This window comes from Canis lupus, chromosome 19, assembly GCF_048164855.1.
Source record: "Canis lupus baileyi chromosome 19, mCanLup2.hap1, whole genome shotgun sequence".
Taxonomy (NCBI): domain Eukaryota; kingdom Metazoa; phylum Chordata; class Mammalia; order Carnivora; family Canidae; genus Canis; species Canis lupus.
This window is the reverse complement of record NC_132856.1, coordinates 42,912,523-42,931,640: the sequence shown is the minus strand read 5'-3', so window position 1 is coordinate 42,931,640 and position 19,118 is coordinate 42,912,523. Positions and strand designations below refer to the sequence as shown.

Here is a 19,118-nt window from a genome sequence, read left to right as displayed (position 1 = left end):
AAATTCACTGACTGTAGACATATATTCAATAGACTTATTCAAATATAAGTTATACTTCAATGGAAATTTTAAAAATGAAAAAAAAATTACTCGAGCTAAAAACAGAGAATGGGCTAAAACAGGCAACAGATGATGGAGGTCGGCCTAAGGGAGCAGTGAAGGGGCTGGCCATCACCAGCAGAACTGACACACCAGGAAGGATTTGGTGCCTTACCAGCCATGGAAAGTGAAAGAATGAGAGGAGACTGAGAGGACCCCTGCAGGTCTGAAGATTGGGAGGATGGCATGCTGTCTCCTGACAAAAGTCACAAAGGACAAAAGCCCTCCTGGCCCCCAGCTCATTTACAAAATAAGCCCAAGGCAATCTTTAAGGTCCCTAGTAACAGTCTGATCAACCAGAACTTAACTCAGAGACAAGGAGGTGCCAAAGAGTCCAACCAGGCAGAAGAAAGAGAGGCCCCCAAAATAGCTTCCAATGAAGGAGCAAAACCAAATGAACGTGAAACCACTGTCAAATTGAGGACTCGCTTTGTCAAGAGTGCACCCTCAGTAATTCCAACAGGCAGGGGACGGTAGAGAAGAGAATACCTAATACTGCAACTAAATCACCATGAAGATCAGGAGGGATCTTTCGAAGAGACTGGGAAGTGTGAACACACAGGACCTCCTGCTACTCAACAGGTCCCATCAGCCAGGGTAGGGGTCAGGACTGACAGAGCACAGCTGTGCCTGTAAATACCCCTCCATGGTTGGCACCTCTGCCCAATGGGCAGACACTCAAAATGAAGGTCTTGTGGTTTTAACTGGGTCATCTGTGGGTTTATTATAAATCATGCATCACAGATTAAACACTTGGAGAGGTAGTCTGCAGCAGCTGAACAGTCTGTGGGTATTAAAGTTCATGAAAGAATATCTTTACCAATGGATTAAGAACAGCTCAAGATAAAACGATTAGGTATGTTCCAGTAAATACTGCTCAAAATGTGGGAACCTACAATGGAAGGAAGCTACTTCTAAGGGTAAGATGGAGAAGGGGTGAAAAGGTTTTTTTTTTTAAACTTCACATACTCATGCCTGGAATGCTTTAAAATGCTAAATTAACACAAAGTGGGGAAAATAACATTCTCCTTTCTTCTTAAATATGCTGTGAAGCCAATACTAGGTTATAAATAGAGAAAAACCACCCCCAGAAAAGCTGGCAAATTCAAGAAGGAAAAAAAGTTATTTTAGGTCCCCCTCTCTCCTTTCAGTCTGTAAGAGCAGGGTGAAGTATTTATACAAGGAAACAGATTTTTGTCTTAAAAATCACAAATATTTCAATCAAGCAGAAATTGGAACAATAGCCCAAGACAAGGTCTGCAGGCAAACAAGAGGGACTTTTAAATTCTGCCTTCCATCTCTGCAGTGTCCACAAGCTGAACTGGGCCGAGAGCTGAGCAGCACGAGGAATGCCTGGAACACACACTCCTCCCACCCAGAGCAGATCTGCAACTTGCTCCCCCCCTCCTGCCTATGAATTCTTAACCTAAAAATGCCGGTCAAGCAGTCATCTCCTGTTGGGTGCAAGGCTCTTTGTACTAACGTTCCCAATAACTGAAAACAAGGAGACCATTCACAGCTGAAGGGAGCCTGGCAAGGGCTGTGAGCGGCAAACCTTGGCTTTGGTTGCAGCGGAGGCAAGAGCAGCTGCTGCGGCCGTGGCTACATTTCCTTCGGAAATTTCGTGCTCTACTTTCTTCTTCCCGAGATCGCTTTCTCTTTCTTTACAAGTATCAGTGAGTTCCTTGTTCTCCTCAGTTTCCTTTTCTTCTGAAAGAAATCAGAAGACTTTATTACCAGTGTGCCCAGTCTCAATAAGCCACCGTACTTCTCACCTCCGTCAGGACAAACTAGGACTGAGGTTACAAAGAGATCTCAGTGCCGCCTTCTTCTAAGATTTTTGCAGAACCATTCCACGCATGAGAGTGCCCCCCTATCTGAGACGAATTTTCTAAATAACACGGTTGTCTCCCGACAGTTCTCTAAGCTCTCTGTGTAGTTCCTGAGGAAATAAAGGGAACTAAGCCCAAACACCAATTAGATCAGTCAATGAAAGGCTCCGGGAAGCCCTGGGTTCCACAGGAAACCAAAAGCTGAGAACAAAGCACTTCCGCAAGCTTTCAGAGCCAGGCATGATGGATCCACTGGCCACTGCCACGGATACCAAAATGGCAGGTCTGTGTGCTGACTTCTGTCTCGCCGAACAACTTGTCTATGTGCTACTGACAATGAGGCATTAGCACTGGTGCTTAGGAGCAAAATAAAACTCAAACTTCAATGGATATTTACTGTTACATTAAGAAATAACCCCAAATGTCTGAGGGAGTATTTCTGTATAATTAAACTGCCCACATTTCTCCAGTGCTTTCCAGTTTTACATAATAAAGTCCAAAGAGGGGCTGCCGCCTGGGGGCTCAGTGAGTTAGGCATCTAAACTCTTGATTTCAGTTCAGGTCATGATCTTGGGGTTGTGGGACTGAGCCTAACATTGGGCTCCACACTCAGTAGGGAGTCAGCCTGAGATTCTCTCCTTCTTTTGGTGCCCCTTCCCTTGTTCTCTCTCAAATAAATAAAACCTTTTTAAAAAACCCATTAAGTCTAAAGAGTTTCCTTGAATTACCTGATTTAGTATCCTCACTAACTTCACTGTCCTGCTCCTTCTCACTATTTTTTTCATTTTCTCCATCTTGTGCTTTATCACCTTCATCTGTTTCATTTTCCCCTTTGTTTTCTGCCTGAAAGTGGTACAAAAGAAGAGAACAGAAGAGTGAGCAAAAAACAGTCCTTCTACAAGTGACATTACCTTAGAGTAAAAAAGACTATTATTTTGGGCAGGAAATGAACTAGGTCCAGAAAGGCGTTGAAGAGAAGAGCTGGAAAAGAAATAAATTTAAAGAAATACCTTTCACTTCCTTAATACCTGAGTGGTCACAAGTCAATATGCCTCCAAAACACACAGTCCTTGCCCTCTCTGTGCCCTCTGCTATAAAGCCAGGATGTCCAAAAGATGTCACTGAAATTAGTGTCTATTACTTATTGGTTAAACAGATAAAGGCTTAATAAATAAATGAATTATTGACTACTTGTCCAAAAGGACCAAGAGCATTTAAACTGGACTTTATCAACCGAGAAGCAAGATGGAATGCTGCCAAAATAAAAAAGCAGACAAAGCCCTTTAATCCAGACGTCTGCTAATGGTTTTTGGGAAGAGCCACAACAGGGCATCAGTGATGATGCTCTGGGAACTGAAAACTTTAATTCCTCTGGTCAGAATTTGGTTTCATTTACAGATTTTGAAATCCCTCTGACCTCGGACAAATCATTAACATTGTCTATAAAATGAAGAGGGATTATCATCCACTTGCTGAGACTGTTTAGGAACCAGATGAATTCATAAATGTAAAGTATAAAGCATAATATTTAGAAAAGTTTAAGGACTATAATTAATTTTACTGTTATCCTCAACCACTCCTTATTTATATACAATTTTAAAACAATATATGTAATCAAGATCTTAAATCTTAGCCTGTATATGTTCACTCAAATAATGAGTGAAAGCTCATCATGTGCTCCTAATCTTTTTTTATTGAAGTATGGCTGACATACAAGGTTATACTAGGTTCAGGTGTATGACATAGTGATTTGACAATTTTATACATCACACAATGCTCCATCAATCTAGTTACTGTCACCATACCTTATTACAACATTGACCATATTCTCTATGCTGTCCTTTTCAATCCCATGACTATTTTATAATGGGAAATTTGTACCTTAAATTTCCTTCACTACTTTGCCCATCTCTCTAACCCCCTTCTCCTCTGGCAAGCACCAGCTTTTCTCCATATTTAGATTCCACATATAAGTTAAATATTAACAGTAGCGGTCTTTCTCTGACTTATTTCACTTAGTATAATAATCCCTAGGCCCATTCACGTTGTGAATGGCAAGATTTCGTTCCTTTTTATGGCTAATGACATTCTTATGTGTGAGATTCACACCATTTCTTTATGTATTCATCAGTGAGCATTTGAGTTGTTTCCATGTCTTGGCTATTATAAATAATGCTGCAGTGAACATAGGAGTGCACATATCTTTTTGAATTAGTGTTTTTGTTTTCTTTGGATAAACACCCAGTAGCAGAATTGCTGGATGATACCATAGTTCTATTTTTAACTTTCTGAGGAAGTTCCACAGTTTTCTAGAGTGCCTGCACCAATTTACATTCCCATCAACAGTGTACGAGGGTCCGTTTTCCCCACATAACTGCCAACACTGTCTTTTTGATATTAGCTTTTCTGATTGGTCTCGTTGTGGTTTTGGTTTGCATTTCCCTGGTGATGGGTGATTATTGTGTATCTTTTCATATTGTCTACTGTCCACTTGGATGTCTTCTTTGGAAAAATGTCTATTCTAGTCCTTTGCCCCTGAATCCTGAAGAGGCTTTGAAATCTTGTGGTACCTTTCAGAGCCTCTCTGAGTCAGAGATGGGGTCACAAACACAGGAGGCACTCTTATGATGCCTTCTGTACACTGGCTTTCGCATCTCTCCTCCACTGCCAATGGGATCTTTGATCCCCTCTCCTCTTATTTCAATTTTGATCTTTATAGTTCTACCTGCTGTTTAAAATCTACTACAAATATCACCTTCTTATTAAGACCATTTTGATTATTTTCCTGCTGGCAATTAACTCTCCTACAAAAATCCCTTAATCTAGAATTCTCTTCTAGCACGAGTATAGGACCAAACTCTGTAATTCAATATTCATAAAAACCACAATTTTATATTCATTTTCCTAATTGTGCCTGAAAGGGATATAAGAGAAGAGGTTGAGGAGTGGATAAACCTTCCCTGAACAAGTGAAAAATGTCCTATATTATGCTTTGGGAGAATTATACCTTTAAACTGGCAAAGTCCAATGGCTGCTAGAATCATCAATAGTTCCCTAAGAGAGATCAAAGACCAAAACCCAAAGCATTATGCTATGAAAGGCAAGCTCTTTCTGCATCTTTTCTGTCATAGGAGAATTCAAACAGAGAGGCTTTACCTTTTCAGGATGCTGACCATCAGTATCTGCTTCCATTTTTTCCTCTTCAGCTCCTTCTAGAAGCAAAAGAGCAAAAAAAAAAAAAAAAAAAAAGTAACACAATACAGAAAGAGGCAAAAGCTATCATACAGCTGTGAGTGCTTGAAATACAAGTATGTATGATAACATAGACAACTCTCACAGCCCTAAGGCTGAAGTCTAGCATAAAACACAGACTTTATATTAATTTCAAAGTTCAAAAACAGGGATGCCTGGGTGGCTTAGCAGTTGAGCATCTGCCTTCGGCTCAGGTCGTGATCCCAGGGTCTAGGATCAAGTCCCGTATCACACTCCCCACAGGGAGCCTGCTTCTCCCTCTGCCTGTATCTCTCTCTGCGTCTCTCATGAATAAAGAAATAAAATCTTAAAAAAAAGAACAAAACCCAAAACAGATGGTGGTAATCAACAGTGTTAGAAATCAGGACAGCGCTAACCACAGAAGGGGTGTGCAGACAAAAAGTGGGTTCAAAGTGGGGCCTGAGATGCCAGGAATGATCTGTTTCTTGATCTTAGGGCTGTTTATATGAATGCATTTAGTTTGTGAAAATGCATAGAGCTGCCCACTGAGGGTTCTGTATGTATAAAAATAAAAAACTCAAAAGAATTTTCAGCAAAAAAGAGACCCAAATAATTTATTACTATTTAATGCTTAATGAGTATATATTCAGAGTATTTTGAGTTGAGTACTGGAGAAATAATGCTAAGCTGGATAGACATGAACCTCTGGAGCATCACATTCTGGCCAGAGAAGACAAAAACCAACAAATTCATCACAGATGTACATGGATGAAATGCTATGAGAAGCACAGAGGGCATGGCTATTTCAGTCAAGGAAGAATAAATGGTTACATGAGCATTTTCTAGGCAGATGCAGCTAGGGATGTGTGGGGAATACAAGTATAGAGAAGGACATTTCAAGGGAAGATACAGAAAGACTAAAGGGTACGGGGAAAATGTGAGTCCTTGGTGATGACTTAGAAAGGGGGAACAGATAGGAAAAATCAGGAGAAGGGAGATAATCCTGGTAAGAGCCTTATGAGAAAGAGCCTTGAATGTGTTACTAAGGGAGTCTTAACCATATGCTGTAGCTAAGAAGTTAATGATTTTAAAAACAAAGATAACACAATCATATATATTCATATATATATTTGATTATATGATACATAACATATAATAATATAATACATAATATATTATGATATATAATCAATATATATGATTAACCAAATATATATAATTATACATATGTATATATATTTGGTTTTAGAATTTTATACAGGAACAATTATTTTATATAGGACGGTTTATTGTGGTTTTAAATAGAAACACTCAAATAACCTACAGCTTAAACTTGAATATTATCCTCTTGTAAATGACAAGACTAATAGTATTTATCTTCAGTGGGACCACTTAAACGTATCTAAACAAATATATTTAAAATAGTGTTAAAGAAAAAAAAATAGTATTAAAGTCATTGAAAAGGAAAATCCTTCTTGCTCTAATTCTTACAGATGGAAGCAGACTGCTCCCAGAATTCTGACTTACCAAGAGCTCCAGGGGACAGGATAGTTTGGGATATCATGAATCTCACATAAGGTAGATTACCACCTTCCAAGAGACTACAGTGCAGGAGTGAGACCAGAGTGTGGAAGAAGTGGAGCCAGATCTGTATTTGGATCCTGTACCTGGATCAAGTATTTGGAAAATTGGAAGGGTAAGGTCATACCCAGATGTATTCACTTAGAGTAGCTCAGCACTGGGAAGTAGAATCCTGGACTAACCAGGTCCAGGGCAGACAAATGGGATCTCAAGCCAGTGGCAACCCCTGGCTACTAAGAGAAACAAAATCCTCTACAGACTGTTTCTCCAACCCCAACTGTAGCCGTCGAAGTGATGAGCTTACAAAGAGCAAAACACCAGGAAAGGAAGCCAGGAGAGGATGCCTGGGTGGCTCAGCGGTTTAGCGCCTGCCTTTGGCCCGGGGCGTGATGCTGGAGACCTTGCATGGAGCCTGCTCCTCCCTCTGCCTGTGTCTCTGCCTCTCTCTCTCTCTCTCTGTGTGTCTTTCATGAATAAATAAATAAAATCAAGAAAGAAAGAAAGAAAGAAAGAAAGAAAGAAAGAAAGAAAGAAAGAAAGAAAGAAAGAAAGAAGGAAGGAAGGAAGGAAGGAAGGAAGGAAGGAAGGAAGGAAGGAAGGAAGGAAGGAAAAAAGAAAAGAAAAGAAAGGAAAAGAAAAAAGAAAAGAAAAGAGAGGGAAAGGAAAGAGAGGGAAGAGAGGGAAAGGGAAGGGAGGGAAAGGGAAGGGAGGGAAAGGGAAGGGAAAGGGAAGGTGACGGGAAAGGGAAGGGAAAGGGGAAGGGAAAGGGAAGGGGAAGGGAAGGGAAAAGGAAGGGAAAGGGAAAGAGGAAGGGGAAGGGGAAGAGGAAGGGGAAGGGGAAGGGGAAGGGGAAGGGAAGGAAAGGAAAGCCACTAGCACAGAGCAGCAACATTAATCGACAGTTTCAGCACTCAAGGATTGCCAAGATGAGATCTGCCAGATCCCAAATCTAGCAGTCATTGATAGGATGGATAATTAAAATAGAGAATCATAAAGGTCTCCAATCAATAAAAGAGTATCAGAGATGTACAGAGATTTTGTTTTAAATCCAGAAGATCAAAAATTTTTCTAGAAATGAAGGGAAACAATATACCAAGTGAAAAGAAAAGTACAAAGCTATAAAATATCTCTAAAAGAAATGATCCATACAGAAACCACAAAAATGGGAAATACAAAAGCATAAAAGAAGACAAACTAAGCAAAAGCAAATCCAAGGAACAGTGGCATTTTCCCAGTATTATTACTTAATATATGAATTAAGAATAGAGCATTATTAGAAATGGAAGGTGAAAAAAAAAAAAAGAAATGGAGGGTGACAATGTAATAAAGTAAAGGTTTAATTCACCAGAAAATTTTAATTTTTTATACTTTTGGGAACCTAATAAAAGAGAATCAAACTATATAGTGCAAAAACTGACAGAATGGCAGGACAGAAAAGGAAATGTGCCTCATAGTGAGGATTTGAATATATTTTACTCAATTAAGATCAACAGTGGGTGTAAATGCAAAAAGACAGTTCAAGTGCATATGTGTAGAATTCAATGCCCCCCAATCAGAGAATACAGACCTATTTAATTTCAAGCTCACAAGTAACATTAAAAAATACTGATCACGAATTAGGTCAAAGAGCAAGAGTTAACAATTAAAAAAAAAAAAAAAGAAATCAATGACACACAGACCAAGGTCTCTCAGCATAATGCAAATGAAATGAGAAGTTTATTTTTTTTTTTAAGATTTTATTTATTTATTCATGAGAGACACAGAGAGAGAGAGAGAGAGAGAGAGAGAGAGAGAGAGAGAGGCAGAGACACAGGCAGAGGGAGAAGCAGGCTCCATGCAGGGAGCCCGACGTGGGACTTGATCCTAGGTCTTCAGGATCACACCCCGGGCTGAAGGCAGCACCAAACCGCTGAGCCACTGGGGCTGCCCGAAATGAGAAGTTTAAAACGTGTAGATACATTTCTCTATGCTCAGAAATTTAATTTTGGGAATCAGTAAAAATAGCACAAAGAGGGAAATGTAAAGGTTCCTTAAACTTACATCAGAAAAGAAAAACATGCTTGATGTTTACATGCTCTATGTTCCTGAGAAGCAGAAAAAGAATAACAGAATATAGAAGGTACAGAGAAAAAAATAACAATGATAAAAATAAAAGAAATAAAAAGCAAAAATATGACAGAGTTAAAACATACAACAAAGTCAATATATCCTAAATTTGGTTCTTTGAAATAATAAAATTGATACATCGGTGTGACAGATCAAGAAAGAGAAAAGTGGGGGATCCCTGGGTGGCTCAGCGGTTTGGCGCCTGCCTTCGGCCCAGGGCGCGATCCTGGAGTCCCGGGATCGAGTCCCGCGTCAGGCTCCCAGCATGGAGCCTGCTTCTCCTTCTGCCTGTGTCTCTGCCTCTCTCTCTCTCTATGTCTATCAGGAATAAATAAAAAAATAAAATTAAAAAAAAAAAAAGAAGAAAGAGAAAAGTGGCACAAATTAATTATATCAGGACTAGAAGGTCATAACTATTAACAAGGAAAAGGTCAAAATAAAAGTGACAAAGTACTCCGAAAAACCTTATGCTAAATAGAAAAATTAGAATAAATGGACAAATTATTAGTAAATGTATATTACCAAAGAGATTCAAGAAGAAAAAGAAGTGCTGAAAATTCTCATAAGAAAAAAAAAATTTAAAAACTTAGACCAAACCACTACAGGTCCGGATGTTTTTACTGGGGTATTTCTAAAAAAACTTTTAGGGAACAGAGGGTTACAATCTTAAACTTTTCTAGAGAACTGAAGAGAGAATACCCCCTAACTCATTCTGAGTCCAGTATAACCTTGATTCACAAATCAGATACAGACAACAGATAAGGTATATTAGAGCCAGTAGGCTGAATCTCACTCATAATCACAAATGAAAATTTCCTAAGCAAAAAATCTGAAAATAAAATACAGCAGTGTATAAAAAGGTACATTATGACAAGTTAATATGACAGTATCAGAAAGATAATTTAACACTTACAAGTATAGACTTATTTGATCACACCCATGAAGTATCTGATAAAACTCAGTATCTTAAAAAAAAAAAAACACTCAGTATCTTTGATGACAAGATCTTGGAAGACCAAGGATATAAGGAAAGTTCCTAAGCCCCCAGAAGCCTGTTATCAATAATCCTACAACAATGTCATCCCTTCCTGGAGAGATGCCTATAGTATCTCCTCCAAAATCAAGAGCAGGACATGGTAACAGTATTACCATGTCCCTTCAATGCTGCCATAATGATTGTATCCCAAAGTAGTCAATTAAGAAAACAAAGCAAGCAGTTATTCTATTCTCTATAGAGAATAGAACTGTATACCTGAAAGAATCTGCAGAAGTTACTAGAAATAATCACACGGTAAGGTAGTTAGCTAGGTAGTTAGCTATAAAATTAACGTGCAGAAGCAACCGCTTTTTCACATGTTAAAAACCAATTCTAAAAATAAAAAAACAATTCTAGGGCACCTGGGTGGCTCAGTGGTTGAGCGTCTGCCTTCGGCTCAGGTTGTAATCCCAGGGTACTGGGATCGAGTCCTTCATTAGGCTGCCTGGAGGGAGCCTGCTTCTCCCTCTGCCTATGTCTCTGCCTCTCTCTGTCTCTCATGAATAAATAAAATCTTAAGAAAAATATTCTAGATAAAGACAAAAGAAAAGAACAAAACTTGAATATTTTCAACATAACAAAAAGCGTTAATCATAAAATAAAGGACTAACTTCACTCTATTATTTTTTAAAAATAGATTTATTTGTTTGAGAGAGAGAGAACGTGCGTGGGGGATAAACAGGGAAGAAGAAAGAATTTCAGTAGGGAGCCTGATGTGGGGCTCAATCCAACAAACCTGAGATCATGACCAGAGCTGAAACCAAGAGTCAGTCACTTAACCAATTGAGTCAACCAGGCATCCCAACTTCAGTCTACTAAAATCAAGGACTTCTTTTCATTAAAAGATGCCAAAAAGAAAGTACAAGTAACCAAAGAGGAGAAAACACAGGCAGTACAGCAACTAGAGCAATATATCAAATTTATAAAGCAAACCATAAAAACTATTAAAAAGTGAGCAAAAAGACAAAAACTGTTGTGCTACAGAATGAAATATATATGACCAGAAAACAGAAGATACTCAAAGGAGTTACAGAGAAGTGTAATTTAAAACCACAATGGAAGGGCATCTGGGTGGCTCAGTCGGTTAAGTGATTGCCTTTGGCACAGATGGCCAGGTCCTGGGATTGAGGGCCCTGTGTCAGGCTCCCTGCTCTGCGGGGAGCCTGCTTCTTCCTTGCCCTCTGCCACCCCCCTTGCTTGTGCTCTCTCTCAAATAGTTAAAATCTTTAAAAAAGTAAAATCACAATGAAATGTCATTTTACACCCACTACATCCATAGAACCCAACACTAGGAAGTGTATGATCAAGTGTTATGATCCAAGTGTCAACTGATACACTCACTGGGGAAAAAACTAAAATCTCCAAAAACCCTACAACTCGCAGGATTAGTCCACCACAAAATAAGAAGTTATAAAAGAATGATTAAGATTCAATGTTCTAACTTGCCTCTACCAAAAAATTCACCTTATGAAAAATCAGTGACAACCAATTTAAACAGAGGACTGAGTGATGCCAACTCCTTGTCTCAAGGAGTCCAAATCGGTCGGTCCATCATGCACACTTAGAAGAGTGTTGCATCTAAGTGAAACCCTGGAGAGGTGCCTGTGAGGTAGGTACAAGACTGGACATGCCATATTTGAGATAGAACAAACAGGAACAACCCAAACTGCCCATCCAGTAACAGAAGAATGGATGATTAAACTGGGTTACAATTACACAACAGCATATTTTACAGCAGTGGAAATACATGAACAGTGCCTACCTGGACAATGGAACTACAATGGATATGCACTGAAAACCTAAGAGTAAAACAGCCTCAGAAGTCTTAAAAAAAAACATGTTCCATAAAGTTTAAAAACAAAATTACACCTAACATATATTAAGTACATTTTTCTTTGTGATAGAAGTCACTTAAAAAGTAGTAGAACAGGGATGCCTGGGTGGCTCAGTGGTTGAGTGTCTGCCTTTGGTCAGGTCATGATCCTGGGGTCCTGGGATTGAGTCCTACATCCCGTGGAAAGCCTACTTCTCCCTCTGCCTGTATGTCTGCTTCGTTCTCTGTGGCTCTCATGAATAAATAAAATCTTTAAAAAACCCAAAAAGCAGTAGAACAATATTCAAAATTAGGATTCTTAGTGCTGATAGGAAAGTGAAAAGACAAGGGAGAAACAGAGGTGAAAGTTACTGGTAATGCTCTAATTCTTAGTTCAGATGAAATATGTATGCAGCATGCAGGGACGTCTTGGTGGCTCAGCAGTTGAGCATTTGCCTTCAGCTCAGGGTGTGATCCCAGGTCCAGGAATCGATTCCCAGATTGGGCTCTCTCTACTTATGTCTTTGCCTCTCTCTGTCTCTCATGAATAAATAAAATCAGAAAAGAAGAAAAGAAAAGAGAAAGAAGAGAAGAGAAGAGAAGAGAAGAGAAGAGAAGAGCAGAGAAGAGAAAGAGAAAGAGAAAGAGAAAGAGAAAGAGAAAGAGAAAGAGAAAGAGAAAGAGAAAGGAAGGAAGGAAGGAAGGAAGGAAGGAAGGAAGGAAGGAAGGAAGGAAGATGTAGACACACATAACAATGAAGAAATTTGAAGAAAAAAAAAGAAAAAAACAAACAGATGGGGTTTTTAAAAAACCTTAACTTCACAAGGTACTCATAATTGAATGGGCATTAGGCCACCTTTGCTGAGTCAGCTTAATTACAGTCTGAGTAAATATTATATGGGAGAAATGTGGTATTTTTTTTTCCAAAAGATAATCAGCTTTCAAATGAGGACCCACACATATAGCTCTACATTCTAAAAAGATTACACACTCACTCTTACAAGGCAAGTCAAATTTGATACTCTTTTAATTAGTTATCAGTCCATGATGTACAGTTACATAATATTAGTGCCTAACCATATAATGATGGTACAGTTAAAGACAGACCCTCTCAAAGGGGAAAAACCTGTGACAAGTGTTCAGACCTTTAATGAGATGTCTATTAAGAGTTAATCAGGAGTTGTGTGTTCCTCAAGAGGCTATGTGGAGGAGTATGTTAAGTGGTTTCTATCCTACAAAACATTTTTTCAAGCTGCTTTTAGACATCTTCTTGGAAAAAGAAACACAAAACAACAGCTTCTCTTTGGTCTGAATTCTGGTTGGAACTATAAACGCTTAAGAGGCTGCAGCCCTTCACATATGCCGTGTCGTCTTGTTGATGTCTATAAACTAGATGGTTGAGAATCCTTCCCTACAAATGTGTAGTCTGACCCATGTCTGCAGAGATAAATGAAGAAGATACTAGAATGAATAAAAAAAAAGTTCCAAATTTAAGAAGGCACATACCATAAACCAGTGGGCCAATGCCAAACACAAAGGAGGAGAAAATACAAAATCCTTTGACACATAATGGAGCTATGAGAGGAACGCCCGGTCAGCCAGGGGGAAATATCATCACAATTCATAGTTAGACTTTATAGTAGAGAACAAACCTCTGCAAAGGGCAGACAGTAACTATTCTCAGCTTGGTAGGCCGTGTTGAGTCGTAGCCACGACGACTCAACTCTGCCATGGTAGCACAAAATCAGCTATAAAAGCAGCTTGGAAATGAAGGAGTGTGGCTGTGTTTCAATAAAACTTTACAGACACTGAAATGTGAATGTCATATAATTTGTATGTGTCACAAAATGTTACTCTTCTTTTGATTTTTTCTAACCATTTAAAAAACTGTTCTTATATATTCTGGGCTAAATAAAAGCAGCTGACAACCTGGATTTGGTCTAAAAACCAAAATTTCCTACCCCCTGCTCTAGAAGAAGTTGATGAGTTTTGGATCCAGACTGTCAAACCTTGTCCCTGAATTTATGAGCTGAAGTGACCTCGGGGCAAGCTACTTAGCTGATAGATGCCTCAGTCCGCTTATCTACAAAAGGAGAATAATGATAGTACCTCCTTCAGAAGTGCAGTGCTAACAAATTATTTCGTCTAAAATGCTAGTAACTGGCTCATAGTAAGTGCTCAACAATATTAATGTTATTAGCAAATTCAGTTGGCTGGACCCAAGTCCTAACTCTCTATTAACATGAGCTCTTGCAATGGCCCTTGGCACTACCTCAGTGACAACAGAGGGCTCTCATTCTGCCCTGAATTTCCAAAGGTCCTTTCCAATCTGAAATGCCATCTGTGACTTTTCCTCCCCATGTGACTTCTGACTTTCCTTTAATGAGTCAGTAGTAAATCACCAGCCCTTGTCCCATTCTCTTAAAATGTAACTAGTGGGCTGGAGGCAGCTGACCAATTTGATTGACTGGGGGTCAGCAAATTATAGCCCTGCTGCCTAATCTTGTAAATACAATTTTATTAGAAGACAGCCATACTCATTTGTTTCAATATAGTCTTTGGCTACTTTTGCACTATAAAGGCAGAGCTGAGTAGTTATGACAGAGACTATCCAGAAGACTGTCATGCAGAAGTCTGAAGTTTTTATCATGTAGCCCTTTACAGAAAATGTTTGCCAAACCCTGTGGTAGAAAAGTTCATGCTGTGGCAGTCCTGCTTATGAACAGATACTGTGGAGATATCTAACTCTCACCGTCTTAACTTTAATGTTGGGAATTGAGGGATACTGGCAAATAGGGTATGTGACCAGAACCCGGGAGAAGGCCTAACAAGGTGGTGAGATTCTAGAGTGGCCCTATTGGTTCTTGACTCATGGTTTTCATGTCCTTGTACATGAAATGTGAGCGTGAGCAGCATCCATAACTTGTTTCCAACCAACCAAATAGGGGAAAGGTGATGGAGTATTCAGTTACATAAGGCCCTGTCATTACTACACTCACTCTAGAGACTGCTTGCTGGCTTGATGCAGCAAGCTGCATGGTGGGAAAGCCTAGGTGGTTAAGAACAGTGGGTGGTCTCTAGTAGTTTAGGACAGCTTCCAGCTAACAGCCAGCAAGGAGCTGGAGCCTTCAGATCTACACTGGAAGTAAATTAATTCTAACGACAGAAGTGAACATGGAGGTGGATTCTTCAGTAGATGAGAATACAATGCAGCCACCACCTCGAGTGCAGCCTCGTAATATCCTAATCAGAAGACCCAGTTAGGCTACACATAAACTTCTGACTCACAAAAGCAATAAGACAATAGATACACCCTGTTTTAAGTCACTAACTTTGCGGTAATTTACTATGCAGCAATACATAACTATCTGTACATCACTGGACTTCTGAATGAAGCTCAACCAAGGCTGAGAGGCAAATTAGCTGGCATCCAAAAAATAACAATATTTTCAGAGACTAAAAACAGGGAATGGTGTAACACCAATCTGATTCCACTGTCTTTCTTGTTGTCTCCTACAGATGCACCAATGATCCCCTCATTTGACTCCAGGCCTCTGCCTCCACATTTGCTCCATGTCCCACCCCCACCTACTTTAGCTATATGTCTCTTTCACTCTTCTTAGAGAGCTGAGCTTCTACCTCCTACCATGCACCAGGCCAAAACACTGTTGCCCATGCGCACCATATCTTTCTACTAGCTTCTACAACTGAGTGCTTTTTGGTCTGGTGATAATATTGCCAGCAAAACCAGAATGAGGAGATCTAGAAACCAGCTCCTAAGAGCTGAAAAAACTGGAACAGGTAGCTTGGAAGAAAGAATGAAATGCTTGCAAAAATAATAAAGTGGGTTACAAGTAAGTATTGATGCTTCCTAGAAAAGGACTATGATTATTTGGTGGGAACTCTTCCACTTCCTGCAGTCATCTGTAAACTGTCTGCAGGTACTTTCTAAAACAGACTGAATCCTGTTATTTCTCTTCCCTGGCGACTTCTTGACATCCACAAGGTAAAAGCCCTTCAAAATCTTTTTTTTTTTAATTAAATATTCTATTTATTTATTCATGAGAGAGAGAGAGAGAGAGAGAGGCAGAGACACAGGCAGAGGGAGAAGCAGGCTCCATGCAGGGAACCCAACATGGGACTTGATCCCGGGTCCCCAGGATCACGCCCTGGGCCGAAGGCAGGCGCTAAACCACTGAGCCATCCAGGGATCCCCAAGCCCTTCAAAATCAAAGCCTCCTTCCCCACATCTATACAGGAGCACTTGGTCACAGTACCTGTTCCCCACAGACTTCTTGGTTTTAATTTCCAGAATATGCCACATATGTTCATCTTTTCTTCCTTTTTCCTTACTGTTTAAAAGGTCACCTCCTCTGTGAAGTCTTCCCTAACTGACCCAAGCATAACTGTTTCCTCCATATGTATATTTCCTCGATCTATAACTCTATTTGTCTTTTTCCTCCTTCTCTTCCTCCTTACCTACCTTTCCTACCTACCTACTTATAATGTCTCCCCACCCGACCTGAATATTCTTCAAGGATACGTGTTTAATTCAGCGATTCACAAAGTGCAGTCCAGGTACCACCCCCACCCCTGGTGGCAGAAACATTCCCAAGGTCAAAACTATTTTTATAACAACACAAAATGTTATTTGCCTTTCCACTCTCCTCTTCCCCCAAGTGTGGAGTGTGGCTTTCCAGAGGCTGCATGACACATGAGGAAGTCAGTTACAGGAACGTGCACCTGTGTACTGTTTTGGTTTACAAGATTCAGTTTTATAATTTCAGATACAGTAAATATCAACTGATATAATTCAAATAAAGCAAAGCATTTTAGGACACTATTATTATTATTTAAAGATTTTATTTATTTAATCATGAGAGATCAGAGAGAGAGAGAGAGAGAGGCAGAGACACAGAGAGAAGGAGAAGCAGGTTCCCTGCAGGGAGCCCGATGTGGGACTCGATCCCGGGTCTCCAGGATCACACCCTGGGCCGAAGGTGGCGCAAAACCACTGAGCCACCCGGGCTGCCCACACTCATTATTTTTAAAGAACATAAAGAAATCCTGAAACCAAAAAAGTATGAGAACTGCTAGTCCAATTTGTGTCTTCTGAGGGAATAGAGAACAGAATACGTAGGAACTCCCTCAACACTTCTGGGAAACTGACCATGTCATTCCCTGTAGTACAGTTCAAGTGTTCCAGAGAGCTGCCAATATACAGTCCCAGCCTGCACCACCCTCTGTGACTCTGCTCCCATCTAGCTATGCATCTGATCTTTCCATGTCCTTATGTGAACTCTGGGTTGCGGCTAACCTGGTTTATGTCCTACCCTCTAAACAACCTTCTGTTAGCATCTCTGTGCCTTTGTTCACATTGTTCAGAGCTGAATACTTGCTCCAATCAGGATGAGTGACATCCTAAACCTCTTTTTCAATGTTCAGGTCAAATCTTTTCTTTGTGAAGTCTTCCTTAGTCTAAACTTCCATGTCCCTTTGTGCTAACTCTTACAGCACTTCCCATACTCAGTCCTCCTTGAACAATTAATACTACATATGTACGCTTCATTAGGTCCCCAATCCTTGAACACTGAATTATTTTTTCATATGTGCATAGCCCACCACAAACAATAGTCCCAATTAGTAAAGAGTATTGCTCATTTTTAAAAAGTATTTATTTATCTATTTGAGAGAGCTTGTGTGAGCAAGATGAGGAACACAGGGAGAGGGAGAAGGACAGAAGGAGACTCCATGCTGAGCACAGGGCTCCATTTCACTAACCTGAGATCAAGATCTGAGCTGAAATCAAGATGCTTAACCGGCTGAGCCATCCAGGTGCCGCAAAAAGAGGGTATTACTTATGTCTTATATAGTAGCCCATAGCACGAGATCTCTACTAAGTACCAAAAAGCTAATTTGATAAAAGTCTCCAAAGGCATTATATAATTATATCATATAATGGAACCCAATTTCATCCTAAAAATACATACCCTACCATTTAATAAATATGGGTCATTAGGCAGGGCACCTCAGTGGCTCAGTTGGTTGGGCATCTGTCTTCAGCTCAGGTCATGATCCCAGGGTTCTGGGATCCAGCCCTATATTGGGTTCCCTGCTCAGCAGGGAGTCTGCTTCTCCCTCTACTCCCCCACCACTGCTTCTGTGCTCTCTCTCTCTCAAATAAATAAATAAAAACTTAAAAAAAAAATAGGGGGTTATTATGCAAGTCACTTAAATACTAGCCAGTATTATTAGCTAATCCTTAAGAGGTTAAATGTTCAATTATGAGCTGCTCAGAAGAGTGACTCTGTATTTCTCTGCCTCTTGAAATAGATCTGAAAGAGCCCTTTAAATAGAATATTGAGAAAGAAAAAAGCTAGAAGCCACTCTACATGATGTAAGTCTGATGATCAAATACTGTCCCACTGTTTAGGTTCATCAGCCTAGCATGTTTTCACACATGGTGTTCTAGAAGTGCCTGATTTTTAAAATGTTATGGAAATCCCTGTGATGAGAAGAATGGGGCTATTTATAAGCGATGAATAGTATATGAGGCAAGAACTAGAATAGCCACTTCTGGGCTTTCTGTTCCTAGAAAGTGATCCTTTTGACATTGTTGTCAGGATATTCTTCTTAATCTCCTAATGGATCAGAGACTAGTTTTTAACCTTCCTGAAAACTAGAAATGATTAATGGAGTCTTCTACACAGAGCTGGAACAAATGGCTCAAGATATACTCTTTGGAGTCCTATATTCCACAGGGTATTAAACGACTCAGTGGACAATCCACTCACTGACATAAAAACCTTCTCCGAACATTCTACTTGTGATTCAATAGCCCCAAAGCATACACAGTCAACTGTGGAATAAGGAATAAGCATCAATTAACTTAACCTTTCCAATCTCTCTAAATCAAAATTAAGAAACAGACAGTAAATCTACTCAGTAGCAAAAAATTAAAGAAATAAAACCAACACTTGAGATCAGGAAATACAAACAGGGGTTACACAAATAAACCTTCGACATACCCTTGAATATGCACACACATTCCAATTCACCACCAGCCTAAAAAAGGGACTAAGATGCACTGTACTGTGACAGTTATATAGGAAAATGTCCTTATTCCTATAAAATGATACATGCTGAATTATCTAGGGTGCAAAGACTCATGATGTCTACAGCTCATGTTGAAACAGTTCACCAACAACACAATAAAAATCATTTAGATCCCTAGATATATTAGTATGGCAAAGTTGAACCTAACTGGGATGCACATGAAATCTCACTGTGCTATCCTATCAGTATTTCAATACATTTGGCTATAAGTAAACAGGTTATCAGAAAGGCTATTTTGTTTAGGCTCCAGGTCAAGTAAAGAAAAATTTAATAAAGTGTTTAATAAAAGCTTTTGTAATATGGTAAAAAAAAAAGTTATCTT

General features: G+C 39.6%; 1 protein-coding gene across 6 annotated transcripts in view; it reads right to left on the bottom strand.

Annotated features, from left to right (window-relative positions):
* The window catches only part of SMARCC1 (SWI/SNF related BAF chromatin remodeling complex subunit C1), a 171,253-nt gene that overhangs the window by 38,380 nt on the left and 113,755 nt on the right, over positions 1-19,118 (bottom strand). For 4 of the 6 annotated variants that reach the window (XM_072786412.1, XM_072786414.1, XM_072786417.1 and 1 more), the window contains 3 exons: positions 5,088-5,143; positions 2,660-2,774; positions 1,655-1,809 (listed from right to left, as the gene is read on the bottom strand). In XM_072786412.1, the coding sequence (XP_072642513.1) occupies positions 1,655-1,809; positions 2,660-2,774; positions 5,088-5,143 (326 nt within the window). The remainder of the gene's footprint in view (positions 1-1,654; positions 1,810-2,659; positions 2,775-5,087; positions 5,144-19,118) is intronic. The other 2 variants (XM_072786413.1, XM_072786416.1) reach the window with 1 other exon arrangement.